Source organism: Achroia grisella, unplaced genomic scaffold, assembly GCF_030625045.1.
Source record: "Achroia grisella isolate CSIRO2021 unplaced genomic scaffold, CSIRO_AGI_Agris_v1 utg149, whole genome shotgun sequence".
Taxonomy (NCBI): Eukaryota; Metazoa; Arthropoda; class Insecta; order Lepidoptera; family Pyralidae; genus Achroia; species Achroia grisella.
Window position 1 is genome coordinate 2364199 of NW_026712644.1, and position 21590 is coordinate 2385788.

Here is a 21590-nt window from a genome sequence, read left to right on the forward strand (position 1 = left end):
CATTAATGATGTTATAAACCATACTCATTCGTAACTTATGATTTATTACGTACTGTTGGAAAAGATGTTCATTTATGTTCGTATCTATAGGGTCACGTGGGTCAAAGTGACCTGTAATAACTTCTATAGGCCTACATTTCGTAAAGCTATGGATAGAACTATTGTATCCTAGTACCGCGTACGGCATTAAATTGACAGCTGGTTCATTGCAATGTTCTAATTTAAGAATTCGTAGATGTTCCAGAATAGTCGAATGGAATCGTTCAACTATTCCATTGCTATTAGGATTATGTGCTAAAGTCTTATGATGTTGTATTTTATGTAATCTAGTAAATTCTAAGAATATTTGGTTTGTGAATTCAGGACCTTGATCAGATATTAACATTATGGGAACACCGTGATGAGTAAAATATTTAAGTAGCGCTTGTATTACGCTTACAGCTGTACCATCCCGAAGGTGATACGCCTGTGCGTATTTAGAGAATGCGTCAACCAAAGTTAAATATTTCTCATTTTCAGCTGTAAATAAGTCAATGTGTACTGTTTCAAATGGCTTAGTAGGAGGTGGTACAATAGAATATTTTTGTTTTATTGGATTACGGTCATACTTTGCCATTCCACAGATATTACATTCACTTATGTATTTAGAGATATGATCTCTCATCTTAGGCCAAAAATATTTATTTGATAATGCAAGATAACATTCACCTGCACCTCGATGGTTAGTCTTACCCTCGTGGTACTTCTGAATGATATCCTGTTGACGTAAATACTCTTTAACATTTTCAACTTCTAATTTGGTTAAAATGAGATTCATAGCTGAGCTTTTAAACTTTTCTTGTATTATTGGAATGATCTTGTACATTGCTAAGGGTGGATAAATTATTATACCAGTTCTAACTTTAGGGTTGACATATTCTTTAATCGCATTTATGATGTCCTGTTCTAGATTATTTTCAGATAATTGAATATTAGTTCGGACGTGTGATTCGAAAGGTTTATTAACAACTGGACGTCTTTTTACATCGCCTACAATCGTGAAACATATTTGTCTACTAAATTTATTAATAGGTTCATCCATAATAGGTATCTCTAAAATAGGATTTTCGTCACTAGTATGAGCTGTAAGGGTTGTAGAGTCGGCTCTTGATGGAGGTTTTTCAGAGGGTTGCACGGCAATGGAGCTTAAATCTTCGTTATGTATTTCAACTCGAGATAAAGCGTCTGCATTTTGATTGCATTTGCCTTGCTTATAGATAACAGTAAAATTGTATTCACTTAACTTTAATCGCCATCTAGTTAATCTAGAATTAGGTTCTTTTAAACTCATAACCCATTGAAGAGGTTTATGATCTGTAACTATAGTGAATTTTCTCCCAAACAGATAAGGGCGAAAATACTTAGTAGCCCACACAATTGCTAGCAATTCCTTTTCAATGGTGCTATAGTTTATTTCGCTTGTATTTAATGTTCTCGAAGCATAAGCTATGGTTTTATCGGCACCAATGGGTCCTTGTGATAAAATCGCGCCTATTGCCAAATTTGAAGCGTCAGTTGTTAAAACAAATTCTTTAGTGAAATTTGGGTATTGTAAAATTGGGTCATTGGTTAATAAAGTTTTGCACTTTTCGAAACAATTAATATATTCTGGGTTATTGATGGAAATTTTTGAACCTTTTTTAAGCATTGTGTCATTGGTTTCGTTATGCGAGCAAAATCGGGAATGAATTTGCGATAATAGCCTAGTAATCCTAAAAATCGTTTTATTTCTGTGGCTGTTTTAGGCAAAGGAAATTTTTGAATAGCAACAATCTTATCTGGATTAGGTTTTATACCGTCTTTACTAATAATATGTCCTAGATATGAGGTTTCTAATTTTAAAAATTCTGATTTGTCCATCTGAATTTTGAAATTTGATTCTCTCAAACGTTTGAATACTTTTGCTAAGTTAACCATATGCTCTTGTAGCGAGACGCTGAATACAATTATATCATCTAAATATACGAGGCATATTTCATTTTGGAGGCCTCTTAGAACGTTATCCATTACGCGCTGGAACGTGGAAGGAGAATTTTTAAGTCCCATGGGCATACGCATGAATTCAAAATGTCCATGTTCAACGTTAAAGGCGGTTTTCTGTATATCATCTGGATTCATTTCGACCTAGTAGAACCCGCTAGCCAGATCAAGAGTTGTGAAATAATGACAATTACCCAACTTATCCAAAACATCAGTTATATTCGGGATAGGGTACTTATCATCAATGGTCTTTTCATTTACTTTTCTAAAATCTACAACGATACGCCATTTAGTTTTTCCTGATGCATCTGCTTTTTTGGGAACCACCCAAATGGGAGAGCTCCATGCTGATTGTGAGGGCCGTATAATACCTTGCTCTAACATTTTAGATATTTGCTCTCGAACTTCTTGCCTATGAATGAAGGGATAACGATAGGTTTTAGTGTAAACTGGTACCTCATCTGTTGTGCGGATGTGGTGCTTGATTTTATTTGTGAAAGTTAATGGTTCACCTTCTATATAGAAAACGTCGGAATATTGACTACAAAGAGATTCTAAGTTAGCTTTTTCTTCTGGATTTAAATGATCGGTACGCAAACGTGATAAAACTTCGTTTACGCGATTGGACTGCTGTTCGGTGCGAATGCACTGAATATTGAATAGCTCTGCACTAACTGGTTTGTCCATAGAAAAAACTATGTCATGTCTAGTCGGGTTAGTAACTTCTACTATGCCGCGGTTATTTTTAACTGTAGTTACACAACTTTTAATTTGACAGTGTGAGATAGTCTGATCATTTATTAATGCATCACCATCATGAAAATTAACTGGGATACGAACTAATTTAGATGTATTTGCGGGGATTATATCCTCATATAAATTTAAATTACGAGAATCGTACATTAACAGAGGTATTTTCGAATTCCGTGTAACTAAAACCTTATCCTTTAGATTAATGCTAGATTCTAATTTTTCTAATAAGTCATAACCAATAAGGCCGTCAAAATAATCATGAAATTTATAGATAAATAGAGTAATATCTTCATTCTCTTTAAATTCTTGAAAGCACGGTAAAGTTAAGGAATAATAATTTTTCGTGGTTGCATGAATGTTTGTTACCTCAAAAGGATCATAATTACATGGTATATGCTGAAAGAACTTTTCTACTGCCTTGGGGCTTATGAAAGACTGATTGGCACCGGTATCAATGAGTAGTTTAAGGGGCGGATTTAATATCTGAATATATGGTAATTGTCGCTGTGTCTGTAAGTTTATTTCTATTTTAGTTTTCCTGATTTCTGAATATTCTGAAAATTTTCATTTTCAGTAACTTCGTAATTTTCGTTTTCAGTAAATTCGTCACGAGTTTCCTCCACATACGGGGATGGATAAGTCTGTTCGTCGTTTTCTGTATAATAGTCGGGATAGTAATAGTCACTGTCAACGTTATTATATGTGTCGTAATAGTATTGGGGTTCGTAGCATTCAGTTAAGTTTAATTCGCGTCCTTTAAGGTAATTAGTAGGTGGTGGATTTCCATGTTTCCTCCAATCATGTCCAGTCAACATCGGTTTTGTTGGGTAGTGACTGACACCGCTCATAGGGCGTGGCGTATTATTCGAATTATATGGTCGTTGGGGTAGTGCAAATACATTACTACGTGGATTATAATTAGGAGGGACTGCGCTAAATATCTGTTGAGTTCTAGTTGGACCTCTAAATTGCGATTGTTGATTGTAGTTGGGTTTCCACATCACAGGAGGACGTGGTGGTTGAACCATATGCATGGGTTGCGAACGTGATGGTCCGGGCATATTAAATGTAAATGGTTTAGATGGACCTTGCTGTGGTGGTATATTATTAAATTTATTATTATAATTATGCATAAATAGAGGATTAGTCCTCTTTTCAGGCATACTTTCATTGCGATTTTGCAAGTAGAGTGTGTTCATCTCTTCATGAACAAATTCTAAAGCTTTTTCGATAGTTTCAGGCCTCATGCACCTTATACGCGATCCCAAGGGATCCTTAAGTCCGCGTAGATATGCTTGTAATGTAAGTTTTTTATAGAGTTCGCGCTTAGAATGTATAGTGGTGGCAATAGTTTCATGTAATGTTACATATGTTATGATGGTACTATACAAATTTAAGCATTTTTCGTAAAATTCCTGAGGAGTGCTTGAGCCCTGAGTTAATAAAGCGAGGTCGTTATAGAGAGAGGTCTCGTCTCTCTGATCTGAAAAATTATTTATAAGTGCGTTACGGATACCCTGCCAGTTCTCCGGTATGCCGTTAGAGTTTATTAAACGTGCGGCGGGCCCCGTAACTTTATTCAGGATGCCGTTCAGTAGTGCAGCATTTAATAAGCCATTATCAGGTGATGAATTGACATACTCGTTCACTAAATGGTCACACAAGCCAATGAAACGTGTTAAAATATTCGGGTTACCATCAAATTCAGGCACCATTCGAAGGGCCTTCCATATGTTGTCTAAATCTGCCATAATTAAATTAAATTTATCTCCTATAATAAAATTACTGCTTGATGAAAAAGATTTTTCACTGCTAGTGTCACTATCGCTAAAATTTAAATTCCTATTTAAATCTATATCTTTATATCTACGGGTCCTCGATTGCCTCGATTGGAAAATCTTGGAAAATTAAATTACACAGGATCTAAAAAAAAATGACACAGGAATATAGATAGGAAAGCAACTCTAGATCGATTCTAGTGGTACTTACATGAGCATTCTTTAGTTGTCTCTGCAGTATCGATGTCTGGATACCCCCTCGTCTGTAGCTTCTTAGGTTCAGAATCGCCGCCGCCAGATGCTTGATTCACTGACTCTACTTTACAGCAATCCTACCGACTGCGCCAGATAAAAAGTCTACAGCCGAAGGGCGCAAAAAAAACCAAAAAATATTATATATTAAATTTAATTGAAATATAAAAATTACAATTTAACTTATTAACTATTATAGATGCCAATTGGTCGATGTTAGAACCAAGAGTGATTCAACTCCGATAGCGTTCTTTGGTCGATTTCAACATTTCAGTTTTGCTGACTCGACGGCACGTTTCGGCGCATGGTACGATGCGCCGTATTGAGGCCGCTGCCTATACAGCGTTTTCAATGTTTCATGATTTCGTAACGAGCTCTAGTTATATTTGTGATTATTATTATTAAACAAGCTGCTATAATGGTACAGCTCTAGTTATATTTGTATTTATTATTATTAAACAAGCTGCTATAATAATACAGCTCTAATCATTATATTTGTGGTTATTATTATCAAACAAGCTGCTATGATGGTACAGCTCTAATCATTATATTTGTGGTTATTATTATTAAACAAGCTGCTATGATGATACAGCTCTAGTCATCATATTAGTAGTTATTATTATTAAACAAGATGCTGTGATGGTACAGCTCTAGTCATCATATTAGTAGTTATTATTATTAAACAAGCTGCTATGATGGTACAGCTCTAGTCATCATATTAGTAGTTATTATTATTAAACAAGCTGCTATGATGGTACAGCTCTAGTCATCATATTAGTAGTTATTATTATTAAACAAGCTGCTATGATGGTACAGCTCTAGTCATCATATTAGTAGTTATTATTATTAAACAAGCTGCTATGATGGTACAGCTCTAGTCATTATATTTGTGGTTATTATTGTTAAACAAGCTGCTGTGATGGTACAGCTCTAGTCAACATATTTGAAGTTATTATTATTAAACAAGCTGCTATAATGGTACAGCTCTAGTTATATTTGTATTTATTATTATTAAACAAGCTGCTGTGATGGTACAGCTCTAGTCACACCATAGGTGTATTTTTTTTACTTACAAAACAAAATGTTAAGGTTAACAACCCTGCTTCTGTCTACGGTAATAAATTATGTACCTATACACATTGATAATAAGGTGTTTAGGTTTTTTTAATCGATAACTGTTATCAAACACAGTTAATGCTATTATTATTACATGAACCGGAATTGAATACGTGCATAGATTAATGAAACCACAGACTAATTGCTGTAAGATGTTTGACTCAATAGATTTATATTATTTTGTTTTTTCCGCTAGTGTTCCGCATGTGTGAGATCACAAATATTCCGTGCGGAAACCTGAACTCAGCTATTGGAACCATTACGGCCTTCTCTATTGGTGATATTCTCTATCTATATTATTAATATTATAAAGCTGAAGCGTTTGTTTGTTTGTAAGCGCTAATCTCAGGAACTACTGGTTCCAATTGAAAAATTCCTTTTATTTATTTACCGAAATCAACTAAGCGAGCCTTACAACTTCCCAATATGCTCAATTAGAAAAAATATACAAAAATATGTGATGTATTTTTTAGCCACACTGCATACACTGATCGTAGGAAAAGGGAAATAAGGAACTCACCCAAATTGCAGAAATAATAGTATAGATGACTTCAATAATAATACACCACACTCGCGACACAAATACAGTTTGTTATAATATTTAAGGAGCTCCTTGTTTTTTAAAAATTAATTCATGCGGTGGTTGTTTCACTTGTTAGATGGCGGCGAATAAATAATTGTCCATATTGTGCAGGGGAAGGGGGGCGGGAAAAAGCAGTGTGGCGGCTTACCAACTTATTATTTTTTTATTTTTGTTTTTTTTTTATGGTTTTAGAAGACGCGCGAACAATATGAAATATTTATAATTACAAATATATATATATATATAGTAAAACAATAATAACCTACAATTTTACGTATTAATAAGGAAATTCATTGCCATTCTGCGAAAATTAAACAAGTCACATGTAAATATGTACAGCTCTGGAAATCGATTAACGACAAGTATTGTGTTGGATAGTCTATTTGTCGAGGAACGCTTTAAGCTATATAACATTACGCTACGACCAATAGGAGAGGAGCTGCAATAAAAAATATTGCAAAATGGGAAATTAAACATTGATGAAATTGCGCGGGTCAGTTATCATAAAATTTTGACCGTTATTGGATCTATAATACATCCATATTGCGACATGTTTCGCCTCTAAAGAGGCAACACCAGGCGAACAGTCGAGTTCCGACAAAGTGTCATAAATAGAAATGTTTGGAATCGAACCCGCGACGATCAGAAATTAACCGCTGGGCCACTGAGGTCGTCAGGACCCGTGACCGGCTCGTTGGTAATGGCATCGAAATATCGGGAGCTCTTTAATATTGTCATGGTAAATATCTCATTTATATAATGTATGTATTAATTTTGGTTTTTTATTTTATTTTATTTTGGTCAACAGCTTCTTTGTTATGCTAATTACATAAAAAAAACACTACATTGTGAAATCACCTTCCGGTGGTTCTAGTAATGGCATTTACTAATCGATACGATATTGAAATCTTCAAAAAAAGCGCTTATTCCTTCTTAAAAAAATAATCAAATGGAGAACGTACTCCTTTTTTTGTAGTCGGTTGACAAGCGGAATAACTAGATATATTTGTATATAATTAAAAACATATATAAATCATAGTATAATCAGTCAGCGTATTTATATACAATATAGTATGATAATGTATTATCTGATATTCTATTTATCACTATTTTACTAGTTGCAGCCTGCGATTGTACCCACAATCAATTTGCCCCACCAATTTGTCATCGTGATAGACAGCCGACTATGCACCGAGGAGACATATCGTTCTTCACATTATTATCGATTCCGACGATCTCATAACGGCAGCTAACTTCCTTAACCACCCGTTCCGCGGTGGTAGGGAACCACGCTATCAAACCACACACGACACCGTCCTCCCCGGCGAAGACGACGACCCCACCAAACTATACAGCGAAATCAATCTGATCCTGCACGCGCCCGGACGCTCCACATCGGCTCCTTCTCCTGTACCATTTTGTAATGGGTATCTAAATTACAACGAAGGAGGAGTTTGCCTTCAGCCGCTCTAAGTCCTTCCACCAGTTTTTTTTTGAGGATAATAATGAAATGGTGCGCCTCCGCTAACGGTTTACGCTGGCGGGGCACCAGTGGAGGATGATAGGATGAACATGAAGTCAGATCAGTTAGCCTAACGTGACAAATTCACCGGGAATTTATCACGATGGTTTCCAGGGGGAACCGCGTGGAGGTCGAACTGACGTGGTACATATCTAGCAATGGGATTATTAGTCCACATTATTAACAATCCCCTTCCCCCCCCCCCCTCCCCCTCCCCCTCGCCCCCTATCGTCCGGTGAAGCTGTAAAAACAAAGAAGTATAAATAATTACGGGGCCAATATATATGATGTAAATATGTTAAGTTTCCTGAATTAAAATAAACAAATAATAATACTTTAATGCTCTTCAGGAATTGGACTTTCAAATTGAATTAGTGCTAATCGGTGGTATGTATTCACACACTTAAACTTAAATTGTAAGTAAGAATAAATTATTTAAAAGAGCAACACACAAGTTTCTTGCTTGTTCTTCTTGTGATGAGACAGCATTCCGAATGAGCGGTAGATTAAAAAAAAATGTTATGACTATTCAAAAGTGCGTAAGTTTATTTGAATAAATGATTTTCTATTCTATTCTATTCTAAATATAAAAAGTTGTTTATCGAATTGAAGCGTTGGTTCCAAAAAAATGTTTGTTCAAACAAACTCTTTATTTTTACGTATTATTAGATACACATTTATCTACTTATCATTATAAACTTGCCAATAATCAATGTTAATTTATTTTACATACGCACTCGACGTGTCAACACACTTATAAATTAGTGTATTAAGTAAGTGAAATTTGTTGCTGTTCAGTGAAATTTCGAGACAAAAGTCAAAATACTCGAGGCCGTAATTGACCGTTACGTAATTAAAAATAATAATAATAGACAATTAAAAAATATAATTAATAGATAAGGATCTTATAGTGTATAAAAGATCATTATTTGTGTTTGAACTGTGCTAGTTCGTAGAATTATATAACTGCCGTACAATTGCGTGTAAATTTTACACTTAGAACTTCGTATTCCGAGTTCAAAATGCCAGTGGCTACCGGTACTAAAGTGATGAAGTCGGAACTTTTAGAGAAGGAATGGTACATAGAATCACCATGGGGAAGAATTGCATGTAAGTACCATCTAATTTATATTTATATTTTTATTATAGTATAAAACAAAGTCGCTGCCGCTATCTGTTCTCTTATATATTTTAAATTACCCAACAGATTTTAATGAAGTTTTTAGCAATGGATAGAGTGATTTAAGAGAAATGTATATATGTATAATACATGTGTGTTATAGTATATGTAGAACAAGACGAGAAAATCAAATTAATTAGAAATAAATCGTTGTTAGTGTGAATAATATATATACTATGCTATTATAAGCAAATATTTGTTTCTTTGTTTACATTGAATGACCTCCGAAACTACTGGACCGAGGGGGGAAGGCATTGTTAGTAATGGGATCTAGTGTCCGTCCCAATTACCTGCAATGTATCAAGTTAGGTCGACTTCCACACAGTTCCCTCTAGAAACCATCATGGTTATTTCAATGTTATTTAATCACGATAGGCAAACTAACCTGACGTCATGCTCATCTTATCAGCCTCCACTGGTGCCTCCTCAGCGTAAACCGTTAGCACAGGCGGGTGAACCATTCCATTATTGTCTATGAAAAAAAACTACTGGACCGATTCGAGAAATTCTTTTACCATTAGTATGCTACATTATTGAAGATCATAGGCGATATAATATTTTCAAAAACATTAGAGATCTGTATGGAAAACTTCGATAACAAGATTTTTTTTTAATAAAAACGAATTTTATGAGCTGTGAGATGAGGGTTGGTAGAGCATTGGCCGTTAGTGTTATGACGCAAGGATTGGAAGTAAATTTCTACTTGAATTAAAGCTTGAAAAGATACTCGTTAAATGGAAATCTTACTTGTCGTCCCTCGAAATTGAGCTGTGACACGAGGGTTGGTAGCTTACATTCCACCTGATGTAACCCAGTCTCACTCAGTCCGCCGCCAAGCAGCTTGCTCTGTAAGTTGTTTGAGTTCTGGGATGATGATAGATTAGGCAGTGAAATTTCAGGGTAAGAAGCATGACATCTTAGTGCTCTGGAATGGCAACGCATGAGGTATCACGGGTGGCACATGAAAAAATCCCTAGCACAAGCTGGTTATTTGGCGTTATTGAGTTTTTATTTTTTTATTTTCATTGATGATAATGGAATGTACTCGCCTGCGCTAACGATTTACGGTGGTCATGAGGTCAGGTCAGTTAGCCCATCGTGACGAATTCACAAGGAATTTATCGCGACTGTTTTCAGGGGGAACCGCGTGGAGGTCAACCTGACATAATATATTGCTAGCAATGGGATCATTAGTTCTAACAATCTTCTGCTCCCCAGCCTCCCTGAATTATTTTTGTGGATGATAATGGAATGGTGTACCCGCCTGCGCTAACGGTTTACGCTGGCGGGGCATGACAAGATGAACATGAGGTCAGGTCAGTTAGCCCATCGTGACAAATTCCCAGGAATTTAACACGATGGTTTCCAGGGGGAACCGCGTGGAGGTCGCCCTGACATAGTACATTGCTAGCAATGGGGTTATCAATCTGCCTCCCCGAGTTGATGCCGGGGCAAAAGGGTTCGCGGTGTGGTGCGGATGATCAGTGTCATGTCAGGATAACGCGGTGTCTATGCTGCTGCTCATGTATATAGACGACGGTTACCACTTACCGTTAGGTGCACCGTCAGCTTCATTGCCATTGCAATACTGTATACTGAACTGGACGGTGTGGAAAAAATATAATATAAAGAACTTAACTTTCTTAAGCGGCTAAAATGTCCTAGATTTTTAAAATCTGAATTAGGTATATAAAAAAATAAGTATTGTACATCCGCTTAGTATGACGTGTTGTCACTTCCGTTTGATATCACTAAAATCAGAGTTCTCCTGAATAGATATTAATATATATGAACAAGAAATACAAACATATTATCTAACAATTATATTTGTTTATCTAACAGGAAAAATATCAATGTCTCAATAAACATTAGCAATATGTTTATTGGGGCTTACGTATTTTTAAATAGACTAAAATCTCGTCTGCGTGTGTACCTCAATCTCACCTATTTCAACCACCAAGCAGTTTTTTTTATTGGGTTATTTGGGCCATTGTCAGTTGCTTGGACTTGTAGCACTGCGACCTACATATATCTATTGTACTCGCCCTTTTTCAGAGTTCGCTACCTAGACCCGGCAGGGACAAGAATTGAAGGATATTCTTAGGAGCGATGGTTTTAATCTCCTCAGGATAGAGTGTATACTTTCCAAAGGATATTACGTTTATGCATGAGAGGGCTACAATCACTTAGGATGTGTAGTGGCGTTTCCTCTTCAGTTTGGCAAAATCTACAGATTTTTGTTGTGCACAAACCTAGGTTTGATACATGTTTGTTTAATTGCAAGCAGCTTGCTTTCTTTGCTTTGTTCAAAACTTGAGTTTCGAAGGGTGAAGTACGGCAGTGAAATTATTGGGTACGAAGACATAACTGTCATCAAGAATGATATGATGATGTCAGTCATGCTGTTCATGTAGATATATGGACGGCGTTGTGATTTACAGTTTGTTTGTCATACAAGTTTGGTAAAAAAATCACTGAAATTTAAAGTACCTTTGGACATGTCTACATCGCCACCTGTCTGACTATTAGTCTATACATAATATAAAACAGAGTCGCCGTCGCTGTCTGTTCACTTATCTTTTAAATTATGTAACGGATTTTAATGCAGTTTTCAGCAATAGACAGTGATTCAAGAGGAAGGTTTGTGTATAATACATGCGTGTTATAGTGCAGAACGAGCCGAGAAGTTTAAAGATTTGTACTGCATCCGTACGAAGCTGCGGCGGGTCACAAGTTTTGTATAAAGAAGTTATTATTAATTATTCAATATTTCTTTAAGCAAATTAATCGATTTTTGTCCGGTCAAGGGGCTGCTAACAGCATTAGAATAGCTCGATGAAATATGCGGTTGAGCTAATGTATAGATATTATTATTACTAACCGTCTTCTTCTACTACGATGGTTGCAAAAAAGCATACGGCCCATCTGATGGTAAATTAACCGTAGCCGATGAACGTCTGAAACACCAGGGAACACTTAAGAAACCTTAATAGACCCTTCTTGAAAAACCATATACTGTGCTCAAGTCTCCTTCTCAACCAATGAGTGTTATATTTAATACTAAATTATTACTATGTATGTTTTATCCAGTGATCGCGTGGGGAGACTGTTTCGACCCGCCAGTGCTTCTCTGCCATGGTCAGGTGGATTCTGCAGCCTGCTTCAGACCACTCGTCAAGCTATTGCCACGTAACTACTATTATATAGGTATGTATATAATAATAATATTTACTTTATTGCACTTGTATTTTTTGGCATTTGATTTGTAAAACGTTGATAACCGCTGATCTACAGTATTCTACAACATTATAATTTACTTATATGATGTTAGGGTTCACATCGATATTGTCGAAAAATCTGATATTTAATATTAAAAGAAGGTGGTTTCATTATTACTCGGTGTCGTTAAACTAGTTGCATATAACCCCCACTCATATCTTCTCTGTATAAAAGAGAGGGTTTTTGTAGGCCGCGGCATTCGGTCTTTGAGCACAGGATGTGCTGGTTGTATTTTAATTGCTAAAGTGAATTGTGTTAGAGACATAGTTAAATTAATGTTATATAGTTGTTATTTTATTATAATACACACTTTTACTAGTACATAGAGTTGATATATCTAACAATGATAAAGTAACCGCCATTTTTTATCTGCGCCATCTTGTATCGTCAACGTGCATCTAAAAAATGAGTCATTGGCGCCGCTAGCGGTTAATAATAACACTGATTTGATTAAATACTAGCTGTACCCGCGACTTCGTCCGCGCGGAATTTAACTTTATTATTCTAAAATGAAAAGTAGCCCAAGTTACTCTATATTACATCAGTTACCTGCCAAAAAAGTCCCGTCAAAATAGATCCAGAGATTACCCGGAACAAACAGACTGACAGACAGATAGACAAAAATTGCAAAAATTGTTATTTTGGTGTGTACCGTATTTATATTCATATGCATATAGTAAAAAACAGTTATTCCAATATTACAAACAGACACTCCAATTTTATTTATATGTATAGATTAAGTAATCTGTAATATAACAGTTATAATAAATATATGTATTAACTAAATAATTACAAATTTTTGAAAGTCCAGCTTAAAGCAAAACCTTAAAACTTTTGATAATTAGTTACTTTTCAAGTACCAGACACTATGTACCACATAATATGCAATAAAATTTTATTTCACTTAGTTAATGTAGATTATTATTAAGCAGTACTTACAATGTTCTGCCATACAATTAAATAGTCGTATGTTTGATTGTTTATATCAGCTAAACGATCTCAATTCCTTGATTTGTTTAATCTTGATATGACATCGCTTAACAAATCGAAAAGACAGTGTAAATATTTAATGTACTTAATTATCATTTCTATGATTAATTTTGTTTGTTGTATTACGCTTAACATTTATCAACACGTCTTGTACAAATACAAAAAGGCGGCCTTATTGCTGAAAGCAATTCTTTCTAGTTCTATTTTTGATTTTTTTTGATATCTTGCAAATAGAGTGGAAATCTGATCTCTATCAGACTTCATCCGAAATTTCATCGAAGGTCGACCTTCAGGCCTCCATCGTTTACCACACAAAATTCAACCGGTCTTGAGGAATGGTCGGTTGTGGAAGGAGCACTTGTATAAGATGATGACTTAGGCTTTGAAGCCGGCTACCGCAAGGGAAACCCCAAGTAGCGCCCGTGACTTGGACACGGATGTAGGTTTAAAGAGCTCTTTTAGAATGCATTAACACTCACCTTCACTACTTGCAGCTTCCCCCCAGGCCCAACTAAGACCGGGATGAACCCATTCCTAATACAATTCACTTTAGTATCCACAACACAACCGCCACGCCCTACACTCGTCGTCTGAATGCCGCGGCACACCCAACCAAAGAGGATTATTCAACTACCGACCTCCGTATTTATAGGTCGAAGTTAGTGTAGTAGGGAGAGAAGCGAGGGTAACGGTTATCTTATGACAAACAACGTGGTTCGGTCTAAAAATACTAGATGGCGCTATTTACCAAATAGATCATATTAGATACTCAATTATATTCATAATCTTACAGTTGTAAAGGTTGCCATAGACTTAGAATGGCGGAAAAGAAACAACGCGCTCCGCTCATCATGTGACCTGTGGGCTAATTATCTAACTTCGTTCGCAACGATTTTCGTATGTAACGTAGTGAAAATGACGTCATCTGTCAATAATGTGATTATTTGTGTGTGACGCCATTTGACGCTGTCAACTAGCATTGCAACGTAAACGCAACTTTACATATCGATAAAAAATATTTCTATCGAATGTCGATTTAGTAACCTCGTTGCAATGTCACGGAATTGCTATTTTACCGAAATGACAGCGTGGAATTGAAACGGTTTTTAGAGTATAAAAAACAATTTAGGTGTTTCTTTTGGTTACAATCTTTAAAATATAAGTATTTAAGATGTTTTAAATACCACAGATAAGAAACAATACTAGTGTTATAAATCTGTGGAAAATAATTAACTAATAATTTTTAGATAACCACAGATATTAAATAATAAGTACTGGTGTTTTGAAACTGTGGAAAAAATAATTAAAATTTTACAATTATCGCAGCAATGGAGTTGCCAGGCAATGGCAAGTCGGATCCTGTGCCGCCAGGCCTCATGATGTCAGCATACGAAATCCTGTACGCTATCAAGACTGTCGCAGACCACTTCAGATGGGAGTCGTTCATTTACATCGCACATTCATTGGGAACATTATTAGGTATTTATTTTTTATTAATGGCAACTCGTCGATTTGTTTTTTTTTTTATAATAAATTCATTTGGTCAGGCAAAGAGCATAGCGTCTACTGTTTACGTATACGTTTATCTTATATATAATACTAGCTGTGCCCGCGGTTTCACTCGCCTTAAATTCCAATAAAAATATAGCCTATATGTTATTCTGATGCTTAAGCTATCATCATCTCAGCCCGTAAGACGTCCACTGCTGAACAAAGGCCTGTATATTACTATAAAATTTCATAAAAATCCGTTCAGTAGTTATTGCGTGAAAGAGTAACAAATATCCATACACGCTGGAACCTAAGTGATCTTGGACAGTGCGGTTTCAGAGAGGCTTCCTCCCGCCTACACTTAGATTGTCAAATGAACTGCCGAGGTTTTCTCGAGAGATCTCTCATGGGGTTTTTCGAAAGAAGTTGCGATCCCTTAAGAAACCTTAATTCGCTACGTGACACCCCTGGTGTCTCAGGCGTCTATAGGCTACGGTAACCGTTTACCATCAGGTGGACGATATGCTTATTTACAGTGGTAAATAAGCATATCGTCCACCTGATGACGATGTGACGATAGTGATCGTAGTATAAAATATTTTTTTTTTCAACCATCAGATCGGCCGTATGCATGTACCACAATCGTAGTATAAAAAAATTGAATTTTTTTCATAATCGATTATTTGTTAGATTTTGACATGTTTTTTGTATATCTTTTTTTCAGGGAAGCTGTACAGTCTAACATTTCCCGGTCGCATCTCCCGCATCATAGATTTAGATCCTACAGCGGCGTACTACACTGTAGCACCCGAACAGATGCCGGCCTGGTACAAGCACTACTTCACATCTTACTTCGACAAGTATAAGAAGTTCATTTCCCCGAAGGAAAATGCACCTAAATACACATATGAAAAGGTACATTTCTTTATTTAAATTTACATATATACATTACATATTTAAACATACAAGAAAAGTTGCTGTAGGAAAATGCACCTAAATATACATATAAATATGTACTATGTTAACATACGTAACAATGTAACAATTCATAATTTACCTCCTACTTTGATGTCAATGAAAAATGTACTTTAATACACATACGCTATACTTTTATAATTGTTTTCCTTCAAAGAACTTCATGTTCTGTTTAGTAAATGGGATTTTGGGGTATTACTTAGTGCTAAAGATACCTATAGCACTTCGAACTACATAGATGTATTGTGCTCGCCCTTTTTTAGAATTCGCTGCCTAGATCCATCAAAGACAAGAATTGTATGATATTCTTAGGAGCTTGCTTCTTATCTCCTCATGATAGTTGTTCTTTCCGTAGATACTCTTAAATACAATAATATTAATTCTGCGCGTATTTTAACAGGCGTTTTCTATGATGAAGAAGAATCGAGGTCTCACAGACGAAGCAACGAAGACTGCGCTTGAAAGGATCTTGGAGCCGGCAGGGAAGGGTCTAGTAAGGTAAGTCACTTTATTTTTTCATATAAAAGAAATGGTATTCTAGCTGACGGTCCACCTTAGGATAAGTGTCTCTTGAAGATATCTTGCATATGTACATGAACAACACCAACTCTCCTTCGATCGATCCCCCGTCCAATTCAAACGGGGATCGAAATTACAACGGCCTGAGGCGAGGTTCGAACTCCTAGTAGTGTCCTCAGACTAAAGTTGTATCCGTCAGGCAGGACCTTCAGGTACTTCCGCTGGTTTGGAGTGACATTCAGCCGCTAAAGAATAGCTGCGGCCATTCCCCTAATCGATCCCCAATCAGATTCAAACGGGGATTAAAATTACAATGGTTTGAGAGTTTCTAGTTGTATCCACATCTAAATTTGTATCCGTCGCACCGTCTTGTAAAGATGTAAAGGCTAGCTGCGTCAAACAGTATTAGACTAGTTCAAAAAAGAAGCTATCACGTCGCGCACATGGTTCCCTCACCTTCTGGTACCTCTAGCGTTGTCATTCTGGAGGACTAACAAGTTATGTTACTATACCCAGCAATTACACTACCATACCTCACCTGAGTAAGTCTAGTACTCATAGCATTTCTGATGGTAAACGGGTACCGTAGCCTATAAATCACCAGAGAAGTCACATGCAGATTGTCGACTTTTAAGAAACCTTAATGGGGTATATTAAGGTTAAGGTCATATTGGGGTATATTAAGGTTAAGAGTCGGCAACCCGCACTCTTGAACAAACCCCCACTTGAAATTGTCTATGGTCTCTAGACAAGAAACCTCTGCGTATAGTTTTTTCCACATTTTGAACGTACGCGGGAGAAAGCTTGTTTGGAAACGCACTGGCCGTGGATCCAGCGTGTAAGTAAGAATTTCTAGTTGATGGCGAAACATGGTAGAAATGATATTTCAAACAAAAGCCATTCTTCGGAACCATTGTTAAAAAATATTTTAAAATTTGTTATTATAGCCGATTAACATTCTTATTATATTTCAGATTCACGTTCGACCAAAGAGCCAAGCTGATCACCTTACCACCCCTCCCCCCTTCGTACCTCAAAGTATTATACACTTCGATCCGCACACCCACGTTGTCTATACTCGCGGAGGACTCAATACAAGATGGCGCTTACAAGATGGCGGACTTTGTATTTGTTGAAGATTGCGAGAGACAATATTCAGTGAAACGGGTACCAGGAAATCATGACGTTCATGTAAGTTATCCAGAAAGGATCGCACCCCACATAGTAGAATTTCTACTTAAATGTAACGATTTATCTTGAAGATATAAAAAATTATATATTTTAAGTAACTTGAAATAACTACATATAGGTGTAGCAAAAGAACATTTTCCTTCCATTTGTTTATTATATTATAGATATATATAAAAGTATTATATCTTTGAAGAATAATATAAGAAATGTGTAAAATTCAAATGAGGTGATAACCGAAATACGTTTGATAAATTTTACTTAAAAATGGCTTGAAGGATTGTTCGAAGTAGTTACTAGAAGTATTGTTAAGTATAGGTAGGTGTCAATATGCAGGCTAAAATAACTAAGAATACCTCCCAGTCTATTACTATGCAGTATTATCTTATCTGTGCTAGTGGTAAGTTTTTATCTGCATCTATTTTTTAAATTAATTCATCAACAAAATTATAGATGGCGCTTTATAAATCTATGTTTTATTGAAGTAATTTAATAATGGCGACTATAAACATTTGTATCCACAGTTTCACAAGCTTATCTGACCCCGCGGTTTTTAGTTTAATGTTTCAGTTAAAAACACTAGACTTTTTCAGTTTTAACATGATTTTCGGACACTGGGTCACGTAGGTTTGAGGCATGAAGTCATACCACAGATAAGATAATATTATGTATTCATATGTCAATCGAGGAAGCGCGGGGGATTGGTGTGACATTGTACAACAAGAGAACAAATTTAGCATTCCATGGATTAACCGTACAAAAGCCAAAGGCTTTGGTACGGTTAATCCATGTATCTTGTGGTAGAGAGGCAAATTCCGATCAGTTCCCGGGACTTGTGAACTGTGTGTAAGTTCACTGTCACAAAAACCTATTACCGGTGAAAAATGTTTTTTTAAAACACAACTCTTTAACTATTGAAATGTGACCTACTGTGACATAGTGATAAGTGAGGCAATCTTCTTAGCATCATAGAATGCTAAGAAGATTCACAGTACTAAATCTGTAGAGAGGAGTCACAAAGTTAGTGCAAAAATTATGAAATTTAGGACACCTACGATTGTACCTATTGTGATAGATTTAGTATTTTTAAAACACGAAATTTTAACTATTAAAATGTGATCGACTGTGACATGGGGAGGAATAAGTCACAAATTGTTGTGACCAATTTTATGGAGAGCCCCATTAGGGGCTCTCCATAAAATTGGAATACCAACATCATTATTAAATGATGTTGGTATTTTAAGCCAAAGCATATTATGTGAAAGAAGTACTTAATGTTATATTAACATTTTCATATACATATAAATTCTAAAAAAGTCACAAATCCAAAAAAGTTAGAAATTCAAAGAATTTGTGACTTTGTGTTTTGTTTTTTGTCCAGTTATACAGCGAAAATATGAGTGGTAACATAGTCGTCTGCGTGTGTCAGCTATTTCAGCCGCCAAGCAGCTTGCTTACAAAGCAAGCTGCTGTTTCGGTTGTAGGGTGCAGATTAGACAGTGAAGTTACAGGGTAAGAGGCGTGACATCTTAGTACTCTGGAATGGCAACGAATGAGTGATATCACGGGCGTCACATGATAACGTGATGTACGTGGTACTGTTCATGTATATAGGCAATGTTACCACTTACCATCAAGTATGCCGGCAAATCGTTTATTGTATAAAAGAAGTAGCAATTTTTTTTATTGTATTAATTAAATTATTTAATGTAAGAACTAATTGTAAATTTAATTACTATATTTATACACTGATTATAAGTATTACTTATTTACTGTTTTATTTTTATTTTACTCTGACCGATTAGCATACCTACTGCTTTAATTCCGATGGTCGCAGCTTCGATTCCTCGTACAGTACAAGGTTTTGTTGACCCAGACAAACATTTGTGAGTGATTGTTTGTCTGGGTCTTTGTTTTTTTTAATGGATGACAATGAAATGCTGCACCTACCTGCGATAACGGAATATGCTGGTGGGATATCAATGGAGAATGTTATGATGAGAATGGAGTCAGTTTGATCATGATACAATCACTTGGTTTCCAGGGGAAACCGAATATTACATCTTTTCTGTTTATATTATGTATGTAGGTATTTACAAAAATATATATTTAAGTATTTGTATCAGTTGTCTAGTACCTACCTATAATTCTATTAAAACTACGCAACGGATCTTTTAAATAATGATTCAAGAGGAAGTTTTATGTATAATACATGTACACCCGGGCGAAGCCGGGGCGAATAGCTAGTTATTATATAAACTCGTCTGCGTGTGTACCTCAGTCTCACCTATTTCAGCCGCCAAGCAGCTTGCTTTGTAAGCTGTTTCGGTTGTAGGGTGCAGATTACACAGTGAAATTACAGGGTAAGAGGCGTGACATCTTGATCCTCATAAATGGCAACGCATGAATGGTATCCCGGGTGTCACATGATAACGTGATGGTGATAATGCATTTCCTGTATATAACTTGTTTAAAGACAATAAAAAAAGTTTTGTTACTATTAATAAAATTACAGATATTCAGTATACTTTATTTTAATCATAGATCATGTATTACAACAGTTCAAATGTCACAGTTGCCGTCAGCAACTATATATTCACCAGTTATCTTCTTTTTAATGATCACAATTGATCAGTAAAGGTTCACCCATCCATAAAGTCACATAGCTTTCATAATTTTTAGTCCCCTCCCTTTGTCCTTGTCACATGTCATATTTGTGATCAGTAAGAGGCCATCCTTAAATGTCACATGAGTTTCATGATATTTTGACCCCTTTGCCCTTGTCACATCTCAGTCATAAATATTTGTAACCAGTAAGGGGCCATCCATAAACGTCACATGAAATTTTGACCTCTCCGTCCTTGTCACACACAGTCACATTTGTCACGTCACATGAGTGATCTCCTTACTATGACATCACATGTACACAATAACAATTGTACGCTAGTAAATGGAGTATAAATTGGACAACAAATTTTAAAGAATAAAGTAACAAAATAGCGGGTAAAATAAATATAAGAACAGGACTGAATTATAGAGTTTAAGTAAATAATTTACAAGATTTTCGTTAAGTCTAAAAATTGTGCTTTATAGGTAGATTAGATTTTGAAATGTGACATCGCGAAATTTAAGAGGGTCAAAGTGTGACAAGGACCTATCCCTTGTCACACAATGTCACACTTTGTCAACCCCCACTATCTCCCTCAACATGTGACGCAAGTTAAGGTTGGCTCCGTAGATTTAAGTTTTCAATAGATTTATCAGTATTTACTACCAAAATATCTCAACTTTCATACCCATTTGGATGAAATTTTATGTATTTTTCAATTAATTCCCGGATTTGCAAAATTGCAAAAAATTGATATTGCAAATTTGATTTCAGATGCAATAAGCATAAATTGAAATTAAGTTCAAATTTCAAAAGCGCCATGTCTACTTTTATAAAACGTGTTAATTGCTCTATGGCTAGTTTATAAATATTGAATTTTTTAAAGTTGAGATAGGTAGGTACCATAGAGTTGTATATACTTTGGTAGTGAACGTGATTGCTAACTCCCAGTACACTTGTTCCGAGTTGACACAATCGAGTAGAGATGATCGATTGTAATCGATATACAATAATCATCGATTAGTCAGAAAATATCGATGTTAAGTCTTCAAAAGTATTTTTTATACAACGGTAGCGGTAAACAAGCATGATGCCTGACTATCTCTGTGAACTAGCAGTTTAGTACTTCAGATGGTCGATTGATTGATTCCTCGCACTATAGTGCTATAGAAATATTTCTATAATGAGTGTATTGGTCTGGTTGTTTTCTATGTATATATTATGTATTTATAAAAAATGTAGTTAAATATTTCTATCAGTTGTCTAGCACCCATAACACAATCTTTGCTTGGGCTGGGACTAGATGGCGCTGTATGAATTGTCCTTGGTTATTACTA

General features: G+C 35.8%; 1 protein-coding gene across 1 annotated transcript; it reads left to right on the forward strand.

Moving 5' to 3' along the window:
* The first annotated feature begins 8945 nt into the window (after nt 1-8945).
* LOC131840818 (serine hydrolase-like protein) lies at nt 8946-17717 on the forward strand. Its single transcript, XM_059189014.1, has 6 exons — nt 8946-9133; nt 12294-12410; nt 14799-14951; nt 15688-15878; nt 16339-16436; nt 17432-17717. Exons 1-6 carry the CDS (start codon nt 9046-9048, stop codon nt 17715-17717), a joined length of 933 nt encoding a protein of 310 aa, XP_059044997.1. The 5' UTR covers nt 8946-9045.
* The last annotated feature ends 3873 nt before the right edge of the window (nt 17718-21590 follow it).